The following is a 20,153-nucleotide window of genomic DNA, read 5'->3' as shown; positions in this document are numbered from 1 at the left end:
AAAACTGGCATACTCTGCTGAGTGAATGAACAATGGAATTTGGTTTTTTTTTTTTTTTTGGAGACAGCATCTCACTATGTATAGCAGGCTGAGCTCTTAACTCACAGCAACATTTCTGCCTCAACCTCAATGCTGAGATGGCAGGTATACACTAACACAGACAGCAATGAGGTGGCCTTTAAAAATTAAAATACAGCCAGCAGTGGTGGCACATTCCTGTAATCCCAGCATTCAGGAGGCTGAGGCAGGAGGAACATCATGAGCCTCAGGACAGCTCGGGCTATCATGGGTTCAAGGCCAGCCTGAACTACTCAGTAAGACCCTGTGTGTGTGGGGGAGAGACAGACAGACAGACACGGAGATGGAGGAGAGGAGGGAGGGAGGAAGATTAAAATAAAAATTTAGACAGCTGGAAAACTTGAGGCAGTTTTACACTTTAGGATCACCTCCTAAGTAAGGGTAAGTGGCATGAAGGTGGTGGCAGTGCAGGTAGAGCTGTGAGTTGATCACAGGGTTTGTGGTACCAGGAATCAAACTCACAACCTCACAGCTGCCAGGCAGGCGCTGTGCTGCTGAGCTATGCCCCGACCCACCGGAGATCTGAGTTACTGATCTAGAGTACACACAGCTTGAGGCCAACCAACTGTCATAGAAAGAAATTAATGAAAGACCTTCCCTGGATTTCAGTGGCAATGGCTCCTGGAATTGTGGCACAGAAGCAGAGTGAGGGACTGTGAAGAGACGATTGGACCTAGCTGGGCCTCTCGCGGGCTACAGAGGCCGCCTCCAAGGTGTAGCGGCTGAGCTGTGCTGCCCCTGTAATGGAGACAGCATCGTAGGGCTGGTTTGGGCGAGATGTTTCTAGGCTGGCTGGAGCCAGTAAACCAGCCTGGGTGCTTTCTGCCCCCCAGTGGTGCACAGAGGGCATCGCATACACCGGGGAGTGTGGAGTAGGGTGTGGCCGCAAAGACAGCCCTGGGAAGGGAGGGGAGGCGACAGGGCCCAGGGACGCCATGGGGAAGTCGGAGACATCAGCCCTTTCCTCGAATAGTCCTGACCAAGCCACGTTAACTTTCTTCCCCCTTAGGATGGAAGCCAGGGCTTTTGCCTATTATAGAAGCATTCTCTATCCCCAGTCCTTTTGATTTGTCTACGACAAATTCTGGCAAAACTGTCAAAGGTGTGATCTTCCTGCCTCAGTGTTCTGAGTAGCTGGGCCTGGCAATGTAATGGTAAAAACAATACTGGGAGGGCTGGTGAGATGACTCAGTGGTCTAAAGCACCTACTTGGAACAGGCTTGGCGGAGCACAGGGACCTTGGTTCAATCCTCCAGCACCACATGCCAGCCAGCCCTGCCCCCTGGTGGGCTGAGCTGGCCCCCCCACATAAATAAATAAAATTTTAAAAAAATAACACTGGGAAAAACATTTACGGTAAGAGCAAGAAATCACAGAGCCTTTGTGCTACGAAAGAAGTGTTTTCATGTTTATTCCTCTGTGGCCCTACACCTGACCATGTTTGCATCTTATTTCCCACATTCCAAACCACAGGAACAATAGCTCCGATCGCAAGGAAGCAGGGCATAAGCTCAGCAGCATTTCTGTGGGGTCCTCGCTGGGGTCTCCCACAGGCTTCTGGGTACAGAGGCAGAGGTAAGGAGGCTGTTTGGGGGTACAGGAGTGGAGCCCTGAGCGAGGCCTGGAGCGACTGTGCTGACCCAGTCACTCCTTGCCCAAGACACAGGGCTGGTGTGTCGCTAAGCAGGTCCCAAGAGACTATGACTGAGGAACAGGGGATGACACTGAAGGAAGAGCTTTCCCTCTGATCCCTTCTCTGAGCTTCTGAGACAAAGGCCCTGGGCCTCTCCACGCTCTCCCCAGCCCCAGACCAGGGAAAAGAATATAATGGGCAACGAAATCTTCATTCCAAATGGATACTGTAGACCGCTGTCCCAGTCTCTGGCTTGCACTGTCACTCCTGATCAGGAGACCAGCAGGGGGTAGTCTGGGACCACAGTGAGACAACTTGCCCGAGAGAAGGCTGCTGGCCTGCCCCATCCCCAGCCCCCAGTTTTCACCGTGTTCCCTGGGCCAATTGGCTGGGAACACTTGGGGCTGACAGTGGGACAGGGGCAACACCTCCCTTGGTGCCTGGACCCTGGGAGATGCTCAGGAATGTTTAAACAGTGGCTGACAGACAACTGGAAGCAGGAAGATGCACCTTTGCAAATGGAAAGGGGACCAGAGATTCAGAGAGGGAGGGGCAAGGAGACGTAAACCAAATAGAGATGTGTCCTGGGCCCAGCCCACCTCCCCATGATGAACGGGACCAAAAAGGTGCTGAGAAAAATTTTTGAAGCTGCGACTGAATACAATGAAAGTATGGGCTGGGGAGATAGTTCAGTGGCACAAGAGTGCCTGCCCGGTAAGTGCAAGGCCCCAAGTTCAATTCCCGGTACCAAAAGAAATGCTTAAACGAAAGTAGCCGCAAATGGAAACAGAATGCAGTTCTAGAGGAAGGGTGTGAGTCCCCACAGAGGGGCTGGTCTTTGACCAGGCTGGGGTTACAGCCTGGGCCACCACCCGGAATTCCTTTAGGCCCCTCCGAGGTCGCCATCCATCAAGTGTTGAAGGAGGGATGTGACAGCATAGTGACCAGGCTGAGGATACCTAGCAGAGAACAGACGCTGAGCAAAGTGCTGCAATCCCAGCACTCAGGAGGCTGAAGCGGGAAGATCGCTGTGACTTGAAGCCAGCCAGGCCTATATAGTGAGTTCAAGGCCAGCCTGAACTACATAGTGAGACCCTGTCTCAAAACACCAAGAAAGCAGCACAGAGGCTCAGCTTTCATTCCTAGCCCTCAACTTCCAGACCCTCAGCAACTCGTCCTGAGCCTCTCCACCAGAAGAGGCAGATCTCATAGCCTTGAGCCCCTTGCTTCTTTCTTCAACACAGGTAACCCACGTTCACTATGGGAAAATGCCACATTGCTCTTTATTGACTGCCGGTGCCTGCACCAGCCCCATCTCTCCAGCCACAGGGTTCCCAGGTGAACAGTTCCGTCACCCAGCTGAGACGCAGTGGAAGCCAGCACCCACTTCGGTGCCAGGGCTGCAGGTTCAGGTCTCCTCAAACTCCTGCTCACAGTAGCCAACCCCGATGGGCTCAGCCTGGACACCCCGCCTGCAGAGGACAGGGGGAGAGGGAGTGCCAGGTCTCACAGCCTGTAACAATGCCTCTACGGTACTCACAGGCCCTTCCCCACTTCTGGAACCTCAAACTGTCCCTGGGCAAAAACAGGACTTGAGAAGACTCACTGGGGAGCCCTCGTACTTCTGTGCTGCCCGCCTCTATATACAAGCCCCAGGTAACAGAGTTAAGAAAGAAGAAGAAGCCTGACAGGGTCTCACTACATGGTCCAGGCTGGCCTTGTGGCAACCCTTCTACCTCAGTCTCCCGAGTGCTGGGATTACAGGGGTGTGCCATACCATGCCCGGCTTCTTTTTTTTTTAAACCAGGTCTTGCTATGTAGTTCAGGCTGTTCTTTAATTCACTATGTAACCCAGATTGGTATTGAACTGGTGCCAATCCTGCCTCAACCACCACACCCAGCTACAGCCATTTATCTTTAAAATGAGAATGAACTGGGGCTAGTGGTGGAACACCCGCTTGGCCTACGGGAGGCCCCGGGGTTCAGTCTCTAACACCACAAAAAAATGCCACTGGGATGAAGTTTGCCTGCCAAACAAACAGGTCATGGGGTGACCCGGTGAGATAGGGTCTGTGACGGGCTGAGCCCTTGCCATTACTCGGACCCAACAAGGCGTCCCAGCCGGCCCTGTCACACTCCCTGTGGGAGCTGCTCACCTCAACAACAGGCAGCGGAAGTGCGACAGGCGGGTTTCGGCGAAGTCCAGGTTGGTGGTCAGGTTGCTGCTCCACAGCCTCTCGGCAACCACCCCTCCCCTGGGCCTGGGGGGAACAAGAATGGCAGCAGGCTGGGCCCCGCGCTCCCCATGAGGGTCCTGGACGCCCATGTGCCTTGCAGTAGGTTCTGCAGCAGCTCAGGGCCCAGGGGTGCACTCGAAACCATGCTCTGAGGGGAGCCCAGAGCTGCAGGGCTCCCAGGCAGTTCTCAGGCTGTTCCCTTTTGCTAAAATGCAGAGGTATAAAGCTCTACCTTTGCTCTTTCCCAAAGACATGAGACAAGAAGCTTTGAAGGCACCAGGAGCTCAGCTTGGCCTCAGCCTATCAGTGATCCTCCTGCCTCAGCCTCCCAAGTGCTGGGATTAGAGCCATGAACCACCACACCCAGCTACTGGATGGTTTTATGTAAACTCAGGACCCTGACCATGCTCAGAGAGGCTGCCAAGGGAAGGGGAATCTCCCAGAAACCCCAGTTTGTGTTTGGGATCCTGAGCAAGGCACTGGTGTGGCCCAGGCCGCTCTAGGTTTCTTCATGGTGACATGCATGGCGACAAGAGCACAGATGTAGGAACCAAGCAGGACCTGAGTGTTCTTTGCAGACAGAAGGTCATGGGTCGGGAGGTGGCGGACAGGACTGGGTCTGTAGGGGGAACTCAGCCCTCAAACCCAATGCTCTAACTCCTCCATAGCCCCTTACCAGAGCCTGGGGACAAGGTTTGTGCTGTCTACCCACTCGCCCCACATGCAGGCTTCTCCTCCAATCACCAGCGCCTTCTCCTCGGGGGACCCTAGGGGAAAGGACAAGCTAGTGAGGGGGCATGTGACCAAAGGTTCCCTTCATTCGTCATCCTCCTGTGGCTCTGTGCCACCTGGGTCACCTCACTTCCTAACCCGCCATGTCTGCCCCAGACCGCTGCTGCCCACCCTGAGTCCTGGCAGGGCTCTCTGGGCAGCAAGGACAGCACCCGTGTCACCTTCAAAGTCCAGGGGCTCAACTTTGTACATGTCCTTCCAGTCAGCGCCGTATGTGATGTGGTTCAGGTACCAGGGTGCTGACAGCAGGACCCGGAAGCCGGCCTTGGTGACCAATTCCACCTCCTCCATGTAGGTGACTGGCTTCTTGTCCCGCCACACCTGCACGATCGTGTCTGGACGAACCTATCATGCAAGAGGTCACAGGGCGGCAATGGCAGTGTCGGGGGATCCCTGGGCCTCACTCTTCCATAAGCAACCAGGGCCAAAGGGTGAGGACTCCCTGCTCCCTGGCAGCACAGATGTCACCAGGCCTGGTAAGCAGTGAGCCCTGGGGCCCAAGGGCCACCATGTCTTAAGAGTCTCAGAGGCTTCTCACTGTGGGACAAGGAATGAGGGTCTCCCTAAGTGACAGGGAGGAGACCAGGGCCCTGTTGAAAGGGGTCCAGATGGCTGGTCAAGCAGGAAAGACATGGCAGCCTCAGGGGGCCCAAGCAGCAACTGTGATCACTTTGTAGTATGAGGGGGGAAAGAGAGAGCTGGGTGTGGTAGCCCACTTCTATGATCTCAGCACTCGGGAGGGACGCTGAGGCAAGACTGCTGCGAGTTCGAGACCAGCCTGGGCTACAGAGTGAGGTCAAGGCCAGCCTGAACTGCACAGTGAGACCCCGTCTCAAAAACAAAAGATAAAGAGTGAGACTCTGACCCCAAACCTGGGGCTTGCCTCTCTGGGGCCTTTCTAAAAGGGAAATGAGGGACAGTCCCAAGTGCTCTGACCATGTGAGAGCCAGCCAGGCAGAGGGAAGTTGAGGCAGGAACATCACCTTAAGCTGAAGGCCATCCGGAACTGTACAATGAGACCCTGTCTCAAAAAAACCCCAAAACCTAACTAACTAAAATTAAAAAAAAAAAAAAATCTAATACAGCCAGAGGGCAGGGGAGACAGGAGGTGGCCTTCCAGGGACTCGTCTTCTTTGTCCCTGGCTCACCTTGACTTTGTTGTCAAACACCTCCTGCCACACCACGTAGCCCTTCTCGTAGGCAGAGACGATGTCCAGCAGCCTGGTGAGGACAGCAGTGGCAGACTCTGGGCTCAGGGCCTGGTACTGGCCTCTCTCGGGTTGGGTGATGCCTTCCCTATGCCTGGGACCCACCCAGTATGCACCAAGGACAGGACCCAGGCAGCCTTCAGGGCCTGGACTGGCCAAGCAGGGTCCCCCTGTTGAGGTGACTACTTCCCCTTCCTTACATCTGGATGTAGAAGGACTCCAGCTGCCGGAAGTCATCAAAGCCCTTCTTCTTCATGAATGCCTGGATATCTGGGTTGGACCTCCTGAACATGAAGAGAAAATGAAGATTAGTGCCTTCTGTATCCCAAAAGCCTGCAGCCTGGGATTAATCCCTGGCCTACTGTCTTTATCACCAAAAAAAGCCCGACATGGTGGGTTACACCTGCAATCCCAGTACTTGGGAGCCTGAGGCAGGAAGATCACTATGAGTTCAAGACTAGACTGAGTTACAAAGCAAAATCCTGTTTCAGAAGATAAAATACCCACCCCCCAAGTACTCCAAATCCACTGAGAAGCTCAGAAGTCCTATGCACAATAGGCGTAGCCAACAGCTGGCAAGATAGCTCAGGGGACTAAGTGCCTGCTTAGGCAAGTGCAGGGACGGGGTTCGATCCCCAGCACCACATGTGGTACAGCCCATGGGCACTGAGCCAGCCACCAAGACCAGACACGGTAGTGCACACCTGTAATCCCAGCTCTGGAGAAGCTGAAACAGGAAGATCACTATGAGTCTGAGCTGTGTAGTGAGGCCCTGTGCCAAACACATAAATTTAAAAAAAAAGAAAGAAAGGCGTAGCCAAGCCAAGTGAAGCTGTATGAAGCAATGTTTGCCACTGGCATACTAAGAATGCAAAAATCTGGACCTGGAGGGTCTGGAGTCCCAACTCTCACGGACATGGTGTCCCCCCCACCCCCCATGCCCCACCTCATGCCCCTGCACACTAGGCCCTGGCTCCCAGTCCTGGTTCCCTTCCTGCCTTGTGGCTGAACAGCAAGCATGTCCTCTGCCACCTGCTGTAGGCCCTGTGCCCACTGTTCTCCTGGAGTGTCGTCCTCTGCTCAAACCCTCAGAAAAGCCAAGCTATTTTCCCAGAACCAAGGCTGCTCCCCGCTTCTCCCCAAGGAGCCCCTCAGCATCCACTGAGGGCCGCACATCTGAGGGTTGAGACTTTTTGATTTAATATTCATTAGAGGCTGTCATCGCTTCATCTTCAATTCTGGGCTTGACTCTTTGAACAGACTATTTTAAGCCTTCATAAGCAAGGATTCTTTTTTTCTATCCTGGATTTTTCCAAGACATTTCTGTGCTCCAAGCTAGTTTTTCTATAAATATCTCCATGCTGCGGAAGAGCACGAAGACACGGCAGCCTTGCTGAAATCAGGCAGGATTTCAGGGCCGACACCTTTGCGGTCTATCGGTTATTTCCAGAGCAGGGCTGGTCAGCAGGCTTCCAGAGAACCCTCCACTTGGAGCAAGCAATTGGCTTATCAGGCCGGGATGCAGAAGGATTGAAGGATTCATACCAGCAGGTGAAATCCACCTCATCTCCTCCAAGGTGAAGGTAAAAATCCGGGAAGACAGAGCTGATCTCCAAGAAGAAGGAGCTCATGAACTTGTAAGTACTGTTCAGAATGGGATTCACCGGTCCGAAGTCGCCAGAGGGCTGAGTACCGCTGTAGCACGGAGTCAGTAGCCCAGGGACACCTACATCAAGAGAAGCCACATGAGTAACACAAGTCTGATTTGCATAAAGTGAGGCAAGTAAGAAAATTGTGTTCGTAAACATCACACAGGAACAGGTGTGGTGGTGCACACCTATAATCCCAGCAATTGGGAGGCTGAGGCAGGAGGATCACTAAGAGTTTGAGGCCAGCCTGGAGTACATAGCAAGACCCCATCTCAAAACAAACAAACAAACAAACAAAAAAACCAAGCCAGGTGTGGTGGCGCATACTTGTAATCCAAGCACTAGTAAGTTTGAGGCCAGCCTGGATTATATGGCCAAACCCTCTCACAAAACAAAACACCCAACATCACGTGCTTGTAGGCAAGCAGGCCAGGCACTCAGCAGCATGGGTGACCACGTGGTTAGCCACTGTTGTGGTTTGTGGTTTTTGCATGGTGGACAATATAGTACAGGACACATTTTATGATATTAGTTTATAAGGAATCACTCAGAATGGTATACAAGTGCAGGAAATCTATCCACACACTAAATACTAAGGAGTCCATGGGTTTTTTTTTTTTTTGGCGGAACCAGGGATTGAACTCAAGCCCTTGCACTTATTCTACTGAGCTATCTTCCTGGCCCCAGGAGTCCATCTGAGAGCCTGGATCCTGATATCCTGTATGAATCCAAATGAAAGCCTAAAGCTCATAACAATGCCTCCCACAAGTTCAACTGGAGGCCTCGAGTCCACAATAAAGTCTCATGCAGGCCTGCTTCATGGATCTGTGCTGGAAAGGCCAGTGGTGGAAGCTAACAAGTCTATGCCAGCGGGATGAAGGGTCTGTGCCGGCAGGCTGAGGGAGCTGAGCTGGAGCCAGGAAGCAACACTCCAGGTAAGGACCAGAGCTCCCCCGCAGTACCACAGCCGTCCTCAGCAACGGTGAGGTGCCAAGCTCCTCCAGTGATGGAGAAAGCTGAGTTCCCATCAGGAAAGCCAATGCAACAAGCTTCTCTAGGAGGCAGAGCAGTGCACCACCTTCCTCTCCAGAGCCCGGAAGTGATGCTCAAGATGAGGACCAGAGCTCCTCCACAGTTCATTGGGAAAGCCAGCATGACAAGGTCCTCCAGCAGAACAGCCCAACAGAACTAGCAGCTACTAGCAGCTCCCAACAGCTTCTCCAAACAGTGCCCCTAACATTGTTCCTGCAGCTTCTCCTGTTCTGCCTTTATGTTGCTGGCAACAACCCTCAGGTGGGCCTCCCACACCCAGCATTATGCTAGTTTGATTCAGCTGGGTGTAATAAGTTGCCCACCAGCTAGAAATCCACTACAGCCATCATCAGAAAAACACAAAGAGCTACACACTGACAGAGGCTGGTCACAGCCGGCAACCATCAGCCATGTTTCATGCCCTACTTTTGGCAGAAGCAGCCCCCCCCCCCCATGTTACCAAAGGCTGCCCTCCACCACAAGCTTTGAGGCGGAACAGCAACACAAGAGACTCAGTTAGCCAAATTCCCACAAAGCTTGTGCCATCACCTCCTGGACACCAGCTCTACCACCACCTGGAAGCTCCACATTCCCCAGGCCTGGGCCTGGAGCCTTGTTCCCTCCTGGGGCTGAGGCCCAGCAGCAACCTCTTACAGTATTCTTTTTTGTTTTTCAGACAGGGTTTTGCTATGTAGTCCAGGCTGACCTCAAACTCAGTGGTTCTCCTGCCTCAGCTTCCCACATAGATTTCAGCCTGGGGGACTCATACTGGGGCCTGCAGTGTAGACTCTCACTAAGCTTCCCTCTTATATTTTTTCCCTGGGGGTCAGATTCCTCAGCGCCCACTCTGGGGAAGGGCAGTGTGGACATCTGAGACTCGACTGAATGGTCCAACCACTGAAGTGAAAGGTGGCCTTCTTGGGCTAAGGAGATAGCTCAAGGGCATGCACACCTGCCTGGCAAGTGCAAGGTCCCAAGTTCAATCCCCAGTACCACACACACAAAAAGTGGTCTTCTTAGCATAGCATGGCAGTGTAGGCCTATGATCTCAGCACTGAGGGGGCTGAGGAGGATCCTGAGGAGGATCACCACGAGTTTGAGGTCAGTGGGGACTACATGAGACCCTGTCTCCAAAAAAGTGGAGTGGGACCTCCTCGGTGATAGTAAGTCTTTCCTGTTTCAAATCTTAGGCAGGAGAAGGGCTGGCGAGATAGCTCAGCAGTCTAAACACCTGCTTAGGCAAGTGCAGGGACCGGGGTTTGATCCCGGGACTGCATGATGCACTGGCCCCGTCCCTAGGCGCACTAAACTGAGATGGAGTCCAGGTGTGGTGGCACATGCCTGTAATCCCAGTGCTGGGGAGGCTGAAAACAGGAGGATCAGTATAAATCCAAGCTGTGTAATGAGACTCTGTACCAAATACATAAATTAAAAAAAAAAAAAAAAAAATATATATATATATATATATATATATATGGAAGACATTATTCCCCAGACCAATGCTAGACACACCACCTTCTAAAGCCAATGTCATAAAGCCCTCATCTGAGAGCCATCAGGAGCTCATGACCCAAAGAACATCTCTCTTTTTGTTTTTTTTGGAGGATCCAGGTACTGAACTCAGGCCCTAGCGCTCGTCAGGAAAGCGCTTATTCCACTGAGCCATCTGCCCGGCCCCTTTTTTTCTTTATGTAGTTGGTACAGGGTCTCACTACACAGCTCTCACTCATAGTGATCCTCCTGTTTTCAGCCTTCCCAGCCCTGGGAATACAGGCATGCACCACCACGCCTAGCCTAAAGTGAATTGATTTATCTGAACATTTATTTATTTAGTTAGTTAGTTAGTTAGTGGTACCGGGGAGTGCTTGCAAGGCAGGTCCTTATGCTGCTGAGCTATCTCCTGGGCCCCTGAGAAACAACTCTTACCTGGTCCCCAGGACAGTGTATGGCCAGGGGTGTCAAATTCTGCCAGCACACGGATTCCCCGCAGCCGTGCATATTCAATGACTTCCTTGACATCCTGTGCTGTGTAGATGTGAGTGACAGGGTTGTAGGACCCCTGGCAGGTAAGAGATAACATTCACACTCATTTCCTTAAGACTGTCAGAGTAGAAGACACTCATAATATCCCTCAGAATACTCCTCAGGTACCAGAACACCTCTCCAGAGCCCTTGGGAATAAGGTACTACCTTCAGAAGTTTTACCAGAATTTTTGTTCGGTTTTGGTTTTTTTGAGACAGGGTGGTGCTATGTAGTCAAAACTGGCTTTGAACTCCTGGGCATCCTCCTGCCTCAGCCTTCTGAGTACTGGGATCACAGGTGAACACCACCACTCCCAGGTTAGGATATTTAAAAAAAAACTTTTAATGTATTTAGTACAGGATCCCCCTAGGCAGCTCAGACTCGTAGCAATTCTATGTCAGCCTCCCCAGAGCTGGGATTACAGGCATGCGCCACCAAGCCTGGATTCAGCCAGCTTGGGAGGCCCGGGGTAGCACAGCGTGCGGTACTGGGCACAAACTCAGGTCCTTGCACTTGCCAGGCAGGAACTTAAGATTGCTGAGCTATCTTTCCAGCCCAAGCACTTTTATCATACCAGACAGATGACCACATTTACTGTTTTATCTGAGCATCAGAATGCTACTGAGATAAATAAACCAGGGTGAAGCCCACTGGACTCCCTACAAATCAAATGAGACCACAGGACACCATCTCCTGCAGGTCACAGGTGACCTACTAACTAAAGGCACTGCTTATGTTGAAGCCACTGTCCTCCCCTCCAGCAGGGTCTGCTGAGGCTGGGAGCTGCTGCTCTTGCCAGCATGGCCCGCATGGGTGTGGCTGTGGAGCCGGGGCTCAGGCCGGGTGATATCGCACTGTACCTTTCTGGCGAGCTCAGGGAAGGTGATGCTGTCATACGGGAAGGAGGGGTCGTCTACCAGGTGCCAGTGGAACACGTTCAGTTTGTTGTAAGCCATGACATCCTGTGACAGAGCACAGCTGGTGACCTCCCTGGCAGCCCAACCCATCTCCAAGGGGTGCCCCTCCTGCCATGAATTCGCATCTGTGGGTGCATGAGATGGTGCTGCACACGCATGCAACATGCCTTCCTCACCCCTCCTCCATCTCTTTGTCCCCTTCCCTTCTGGAAGCATTCCATCTTCCTGTTCCCTGTTCCCTTCCTTTGTTCTTTAATAATATTCTAGGTTTTTCACCTAAGAGCCACCATGCGATACTTAAGTTTGCGTGTCTGATTTATGTGATTTAACCTTACGGTCTCACAATGCATCCATTTTCCTATGAATGACTCAAGTTTATCTTTCCTTACAGCTGAGCAGTACTGCAGTGTATAAAAATACTGTATTTCCTGTCTTCTCCGCTGTTAGTGGACACAGAGGCTGTGTCCAAGATCTGGCTATTATGAGCTATGCTGCTAGAAACAGGCGTGTGCATGGGTCACTGGACCATGATGTCTTTAGCTCTTCAGGGAAGGTACTTACAAGGGAATAGGATGGCTGGCATTGTCTTTTTTTAAAAAAAAATGTATTTGGTACAGGGTCGCACTACACAGCTTGGACTCATAGCTATCCACCTGTTTTTAGCTTCTCCAATGCTGGGATTACAGGTATGCGCCATCACAGCTGGTCTTGGTGGCTGGCTCGGCTCACCTGGGGGCAGGGCCAGCACATCATGTGGTGCCTGGGATCAAACCCTGGTCCCTACACTTGTCTAAGCAGGTGCTTAGTCTGCTGAGCTATCTCAGGAGCCCTGAATTATCTTTTTCTGAGATGACTCCAGGTACATCAGGAGGAGGGCTACAAATCCTACACTGCCTTTGTGTGTGTGTGCGTCTTCTTGCGACAGGGTCTCCCTACGCAGTTCAGGCTGGTCTTGAACTCCTTGTATAGTCCAGGCTGGCCTCGAACTTGCAGTGAACCTCCTTCCTCTGCCTCCTGAGTGCTGTGATTACAGGCGTGCGCCATCAGGCCAATGCTGTTTGTTTGTAGATAGGGTCTCTCTATGTAACTCAGGATGGGCTTGAGCCCAGCGACAACTAGACCCTCTCTTCTTTATCCACCCTGGCCCGCCCCAAGAACCAGTGCGAAGACAAGGTCCCCAGGCCGGGTACCAGTGTGTCCAGGATGCTGGACAGCGGCAGGTAATGGCGTGATGTGTCCAGAAGCAAGCCCCGGTGGGAGAAGCGAGGGAAGTCCTTGATGCTCGTCTTGTTGATGAAGAACTGTGCAGACCAAACACCGATTAGGTCAGGGCTCCCATGAGCTTATGGGGGCACAGGAAGGACAAGAACTCTGCCAGGATCCCTGCAAAGCCAGTCTCTCTGTGACCATTCTGCTGGGGTCCTTTGTTCCCAAACAGCCCCACCTCTACCCATCCCCCAAACACTTCTATTTTAAACACTTCTGATCATCACCAGCTACCTGCCAGAGGGAAAGTGTCCCAGGCCGGCCAAATGCAACACTCCCATTGCCCGAGGACTGTGTCTCTCCCTGCTGGTAGGTTTCTGTTCTTCAAGGCTATGTGATATCAGGGATACCACGAAACGACCCTACAGTCCAAACCCAAGACTTCCAGAGCAGCCCTCCACTGTGTCTCCTCCCAGCCCCTGGTGGGTCAGCTAAGGCCATCGGGCCCCCCCTAAAACAGAACAGGACTCTTCCAGGGTCGCTGCACTTTCTGGAACTCTGGGGAAACTCCGTGGCCTGGCTCCCCTTTTGAAGGCCCACACTCACTGTGCCCTCCGCCGAGGTCCACACAAGCTGGCTGAACGTCTCCAGACCTGTGAACAGTAAGACATAGTGAAGACTCGGGAGAGGGAACAGGAAGATCCAGTGGGGTGGGTGGCACAGGCCTGGAATCCCAGCCCTTGGGTGTCTGGGGCAGAACAACTGTGAGCCAAGGCTAGTCTGGGCTACGAAGTGAGCTCAAGACCAGCCTGAGCTACACAGTGAGACCCTGTCTCAACTACAAACAATAAATGAAAAACCAAAGTGACAATTCCCCTCATCTGCAGATATTTTACAAAAATTGTAGACATATTTAAATAAATAAATACATGCATGATTTTTTTTTTTTTTTTTTCTGGAGATCAAACCTGGGACCTTGCACTAAGCTACATCTCTAGCCCTTTTTTATCTTGAGATGGGGTTTCACTCAACTGAATTCACTGTGCAGCCCAGAGTGGCCTCAAACTTGCAATCTTCCTGCCTCAGCCTCCTGAGTAGATGGGATTACAGGAGTATAACCATTATGGCTTGGCTAAGTCTCTTTATACCAGATCAAATACTTTCTCAGAAAACCAAGAGGAAGGCCAGGGACCTTTAGGCTGGTAACCTCATCTTCTTCAAGAATGACTTAGCTCCACGTATTTTACCCCCAACCCCCATTTTTAGTGTTTTGAGACAGGGTCTCACTATGACGCCCAGGCTGGCCTCAAACTCACAAAAAGCCTCCTGTCTCAGCCTCTCGAGTGCTGGGATTACATGCTGGGATTACAGGCATGCGCCAACACACCTGGCTTTAGTTTTGCTTTTCTGACCCTTTCTGATTGTACCTCTTGGGTGACAGCAGGGCAGGGAGTGCTTTGAAAGTGTTGCCCCAGCCCCAGTTGCTGTCTTGGGAAGTCTCCTCTGTTGTACCCTGGGTCTGTCCACCTCCAGGCCCAGCTCAAGGACATGGGAAACCAATGCTGCAAGTGGTATCCACCAAGAAACCTGCCTTGGGAGGGAACCCTCACTGTGCTCGCCCTCCCCCACGATGCCAACCCACCCAGCTCCTTGCTCCCTCTTGGACCCTGGTACCTCGCAGGGCTCCCCAGATGGTGCTGGCAGCCAGCAGACACTGGTCATCATCTATGGTCAGAGTGTCTGAAACGACCAAAGTGATCCCATCGGTTAAGGTTTTCTGCACTCAGGCTGCAGAGCAGAAATCCTCTGTGAAGACCTGCAGGGTGGTACTTACAGTTCTCCAAGGACTCCAACATGGGAAACTCGTTACATCCCTCGGTGACCACAGAGACAACCAACACATCCTTCGACACATGGCGCTGTCCTGCAGGGACCGTGTAAACTCAGCGTGACTGATCTGCTGCCAGGAGCCACAGGCAGAACTGAGGCTGCCCAGGAGGGCTCCAGCGCCAGTCCCTCAGGGACCCACTGTGACAGAAGGGACGGGAAGGAGCAGCATTCACTCCGGGTGCCGGCACTGGCCCTGCCTGGTCTTGGTCACTTTTCTTCCATTTGTACCTCTTGCCCCATAGCACGGCCTGCCGCAGGCGTGATCAAGCCTCTCTATCCCTGGGCTTGCCAACTGTCACAAGCTCTAAGATCCCAGGAGCCACCTCTCCTCAAGGAGTGCTGGTGGCACTGCTACTCAGAGCCTCGGCCATGTGCGAGCACACTACCAGGGACTGGCTACTAAATAAGAAGTTTATGGGGCTGGTGAGATAGCTCAGTGGTCTAAAGCACCTACTTAGAACAAGCTTAGCAGAATACAGGGACTGTAGTTCAATAACCCAGCACCACATGCCAGCCAGCCCCGCCCTCTGGTGGGCTGAGCTGGCCACACACACACAAATAAATAAATAAATTTAAAAAAATATAAGTTTATGATACCAACCCCCCCGCCAAAAAAGAAAAAAAGAAACCCAACAAAAACGGGAATTATGTCACAGTAAACACAACCCACCTCTGCCATTTTCCCCACAACCAGATTTCGAGCGGGGGGGAAGGTTCTAAATTCTAGTGCTTATGCTTTTGCTTTCTTGTTTCTTTTTGAAACAGGCCAACCTTGAACTCTGTAGCCCAAGCTGGTCTCAAACTTGCAGTGATCCTCCTGCCTCAGTTTCCCAAAGGCAAGGGATTAGAGGTGCGCCATCATGCCTGGCACAAATATGTCTTTGAAAACTACACCTTGCCAGGCATGGTGGCTCATCCCTGTAATCCCATCCTGGAGAGGCGTAGGCAGGATTGCCATGAATTTGGGGCCAGCCTGGGCTGCTTAGTGAGTTCAAGGGCAGCCTAAAATACACAGTGAAACCCTGTCTCAAAAACACATCCAGGGCTGGTGAGATGGCTCAGTGGTCTAAAGCACCTACTTAGAACAAGCTAAGCTTAGCAAAGCACAGGGACCAAGGTTCAATCCCCAGCACCACATGCCAGCCAGCCCCGCCCCCTGGTTTAATAAAAAGTTTATTTCTAAAAAAAAAACAAAAAACATCCAATCAACTTATAAAAATCTACATCTCATTGCTCCCTACCTGCTTATCCCCCTCAGTCCCACACCAGCTGGAGCCCCGTCAGTACATGTGTAGAGTGTGTGCGCTTCCCTGTGCAGGAAGCCAACTAAACGGCCAAAGTCATGGCTTCCTGCTAATCCTCCGGGCCTCGGGCTGCAGTAGTGGGGATTGAAACCTTGGCATTCACCTTGACTTTTATCTTGAGAGAGGGTCTTGCTAAGCTTTTAAATGGCCCAGGTGGGCTTCAGTCTTTCAGCCCTCCTGCCTCAGCCTCCTAAGGGCTGGAATGGCAGGTGCGTACCACCATACCCACTGTACTTCTCTCTTTTTAAATGTATTTGGTACCAAGTCTCACTTCGTAGCTAGGACTCATAGTGATTGTCCTGTTTTCAGCCTCTCCAGTGCTAGGATTACAGGTGTGCGCCACCAACTCCTAGACTCTGTGGCCTGCTCAGTGTGCCTGGGGGCAGGGCCAACAGGGCATGTGGTGCCCTGTGCTTGCCTAAGCAAGCGCTGCCCTTTTGTCTTTCTACAACACACCTCAGTCCTTCCCTCCAGGGGCAGAGTCACAGATTCTTCTACTGTTTAATGAACCCCAGAACAGCATCCCCCTAAGTGCAGTTGGTGATTCAGCTAGCTGGGGGCCACAAAGCTGCTTCAACAATCTGGAGAGGGCAGGGCAGGCTTTGGGGAACAGGCAGATCAGGAAGGACATTGGGTCACCCACAAAAAAATAAATACTGGGCAACCTCCCGCCTCTGTGCTACCACTGTGCCAGATACCTAGGACATCAGGAAGTGGGCGGGACACAGTGCTGCTGTGGGAAAAGCCAGTGGCCTATTCCAAGTGGGCACAGCCCCCAGGAAGCAGGAAATGCCACAGCCTGGAGGGCTAGGAGCACCCACAGAGTGGTGGGCTGGGAATCAGGAGAGGCCAGTTCCAGTCCCGCTGGTGTCAACAATGGCAGTGCAAGACCAGGTTCTCCTGCTAACCCCTCCTGACCCTTCAGTCATGACACATTCCAGGGTCCTGCTCCCTCTGCACATGTCCTTGCCTTGGTCCATACTTGGTCTTTTCTTCAGGGTCAATCAAGAATATATATATATATATATATATATATATATATATATATGTAGCATATACTAACTGGAAAATCTTGTTTACTATAGAAATAACCACATTTTTTTAAGTGCCAAGCATGGTTGCCCACACCTGCAATCCTGGCACCTGGGAAGCCAAGGCAGGAGGGTCACCTAGAGACAGAGTCTCTGAGCTACATAGTGAAACCTTGTCTCAAAAAACAAATACTTCTGGCACTAAGGATGGATGGAAGGGCAGAAACATTACAGGAATATGATAACAATGGGTGGGGAATAAGAAATATTCATAATCTGAGTGCTAATGAACAAGCAATTAGATTTTAGCAATTATTACCCAAAGTAATTAACATGAAGATGTGACTGGAGCTTAATCCCATGGGCAGCTGGTAATTTCCCAGCTCTCTAATTGGCCTGGCCAAGATAGGAGGAGGGGGGAGGAGGAGGAAGAGGAGAGGAGGGGAGGGGGAGGAGCAGCAGCAGCAGTAGCAGCACAACCTAAGCCTGCACCTGTAAAGGGTCAGAAGCTCTGTGGGTGAACAGACGTGACCTGTGACTTCGGGTGTGGCACATCACTCTGTGGTCCTGCAGGAGCTGTTATATGACCAAAGGCCACGGGGACACACAGGCCCAGGCGCTCCTGCCCTAGCTGTATTACTTCCCTTTTCCTAACCAGTCAGCTTTGCCACAGGAAACTTGCACCATGTAAAGAGCCAGAGTGGCCTGGGGCCTGGGTACTTGGTCTGCAGGAGCTGCTTACAGGAGACTGAAGGCTCCACTGTCTCGAGATGCCACCTGCATAGGATAGCCACCAACAGATGGCACCCAACAGAGAAAAGGCACATCGTGGTCATCAAAGGCACAAAGCCACCAGGAGGCGTCACCAAAAAATACAGCGTGTGGACTGGCTAGATAGCTCAGCGGATTAAATGCCTGCTTAGGCAAGGACAGGGACTGACTGGGGTTCAATCCCAGGCAGCACACGTTGCGCTGGCCCTGGCCCCTAAGACTGGGTGTGGTGGCGCACACCTGTAATCCCAGTGCTGGGGAAGCTGAAAACAGGAGGATCACCAGGAGTCCAAGCTGCTTAGTGAGACCCTGTACCAAATGAAGGAGGAGGAGGAGGAGAATAATCATAACAACAATAACAACAACAAAGAAAGGCCAGAAATGTAAACAGCAAGTAGTAACAATAGCCTAGAAATCAGGCAGTCTGTCTGAGGCCACATGCTGGGCTTGGGGCTTGGTGGCATGTGTCTGAAGCCTCAGGCAGGAGGACTGCCTGAGTTGGAGGCCAGCCTGGGATAGTGAGTTCAAGGCCAGGCTAAACTAAGGCCAGACTCTGCTTTTAAAAATAAATAAATAAGCCTGGTCCTTACCTAGGCAAAGGGGTTAAAATGATTTAAGTGCTGCCCCACCAGAGTAGAAGAAGGAAACAGCGCTGCGCTCCCTCTTCCCCCGGTGGCCCTGATTCCTGTCTGCCATCTCCATGCAGACATGAGTGGTCCTCCTGGGATCAGTCTCCTTCCCTGGAAATCACATGCTTCTGCTTCAAATTTGAAACTTGCAAGGTGAGGTGATCCTTTAGTGGAATCCTGAAAACCTTTGAACTGGGGATTGAACTCAGGCCTTTGTGCTTGCCAGGCAAGTGCTTATTCTACTGAGCCATCTCCCTGGCCCCAACCTTTTGTTTCTTGAAGCAGGCCGTTCCCATGGGGTCTAGGCTGGCCCTATAGATCGCACTGCCTCAGCCTTGCCAAGCAGTGCCATAGCTGGGCACCACCACATCCAACTCTTAGCTTCTCTTTCATGATCTTAGAACTACATAAAAACCCAGAAGCGTTTTCCCACACTTTTACACAAAGAAACCTTTTGTATCAAGATGCCCAAGAATCATGACCAAATTCCTACTGTGTCGCCAGCATGGAAGGTCTGAGGTACTCCAGGCGATGCTGATTATAGCGAACTGTGTCACGGATTAATGTTTCAGTCACTAGTTGGGTAACTGGGCCTAACACACCAAATACTGATACTGGTTGTGCAAGGATGCAGGACTAATAATCTTACAGGAACGGAGCCGCATGACTCTGCGAAGCAACAGCTTTTGCTTCTGAGGTCACTCAAAGGGCTGCGTGTGACCGACCAGTCACCACCCCGGCGGCCCCCACTCCCCGCCCCCAGCTCCAGGCCTCCTGTTGGACACCCGCTTCCCGGCCAGGCCCAACCCTGTGCCACCCACTGTCTCGCGTGTGGACCCCGCCAAGCCAGCTGATCTTCCCTGGTCTCTGCACCTGCCCTGGTCACAGCCCCCAGCCACGACCTCGGGACCTTAGAACCCTATGGCCCCGGTTTCCTAGAATGCGACATCCCGGGTGGTCTCAGCCCTGCCGGGGGCAGTTTGGGCTGAAAGGCGAACGTGGGGATGGAGCCCGGCTGCCCCCGGCCTGGGACCGCAGGACGCGGCGGGCGGGCGCGGCTCACCCGAGGGGCTGGGCGGCGGCCAGGGTCCGGCCCCGAAGAGCAGGCGGCGGTAGCGCGCGAAGGCGGAGTCCAGGACGTCGCAGCCCGGCTGCGCGGCGGAGCCCGGGTGGTGGCGGAAGGCGAAGGCGGCGGGGCGCAGGCGGTAGCGGCGCGACGACGCCTGCACGGAGCGCGGCCAGGGCCACAGCGCCCCCGCCGCCCCGCACAGCGCCGCCAGCAGCACCAGCCGCAGCCCGAGCGCGCTGCCCGCCATGGAGCTCGCGGCTGCAGCGGTCAGGTGACGCGGTCAGGTGACAACGGCGCGTCACGTGCGAGCCTCGGCCCGCCCCCGGCAGCTCCTGCGGGCAGGAAGCTTAGCGCCGGGAGGCTAAGGAGCGCCCGCCCGCGCTACGCCGTGAGCCCTGTTTCAAAAAATAAATATGCTGCGCCCTGGCACACTCCTGTAATCTCAACACGGGAGGCTGAGGCAGGGTGATCGCCGCGAGTCCGAGGCCAGCCAGGGTGCATCGTGAGTTCAAGGCCAAACTGCAGTACGGAGTGAGCCCCTTAAGGAAAAAAAAAAAAAGTATAAAAAAAGATGAGCGTTTAACAGTCTAGTTGCTTCTCAAAGTAACCAAGTCTGCTAGTACGAATTATTTTTTAATATTAAAAGTTTATTTAACAACCAATAACAGCCGGGTGTGATGTTGC

The 20,153-nt window shown here is 52.6% G+C and overlaps 1 protein-coding gene across 2 annotated transcripts; it reads right to left on the bottom strand.

Annotated features, from left to right (window-relative positions):
* Nucleotides 1–2,970: 2,970 nt before the first annotated feature.
* Nucleotides 2,971–19,735, bottom strand: Hexa (hexosaminidase subunit alpha). 2 transcript variants are annotated; one of them, XM_004628754.2, is made up of 14 exons: nt 19,464–19,735; nt 14,610–14,699; nt 14,450–14,515; nt 13,382–13,428; nt 12,760–12,870; nt 11,513–11,614; nt 10,556–10,688; nt 7,494–7,674; nt 6,149–6,232; nt 5,889–5,961; nt 4,902–5,085; nt 4,625–4,715; nt 3,868–3,972; nt 2,971–3,183 (listed from the first exon to the last, which is right to left on the bottom strand). In XM_004628754.2, exons 1-14 carry the CDS (start codon nt 19,714–19,716, stop codon nt 3,120–3,122), a joined length of 1,584 nt encoding a protein of 527 aa, XP_004628811.1. In that variant the 5' UTR covers nt 19,717–19,735; the 3' UTR covers nt 2,971–3,119. The 2 variants fall into 2 exon arrangements, with proteins under 2 accessions (XP_004628811.1, XP_023568375.1); XM_023712607.1 differs by lacking the exon at nt 3,868–3,972.
* Nucleotides 19,736–20,153: the final 418 nt, after the last annotated feature.

This window comes from Octodon degus, unplaced genomic scaffold (assembly GCF_000260255.1).
Source record: "Octodon degus isolate 3935 unplaced genomic scaffold, OctDeg1.0 scaffold00026, whole genome shotgun sequence".
NCBI classification, from domain to species: Eukaryota; Metazoa; Chordata; class Mammalia; order Rodentia; family Octodontidae; genus Octodon; species Octodon degus.
This window is presented reverse-complemented; position numbering and strand designations above follow the sequence as displayed.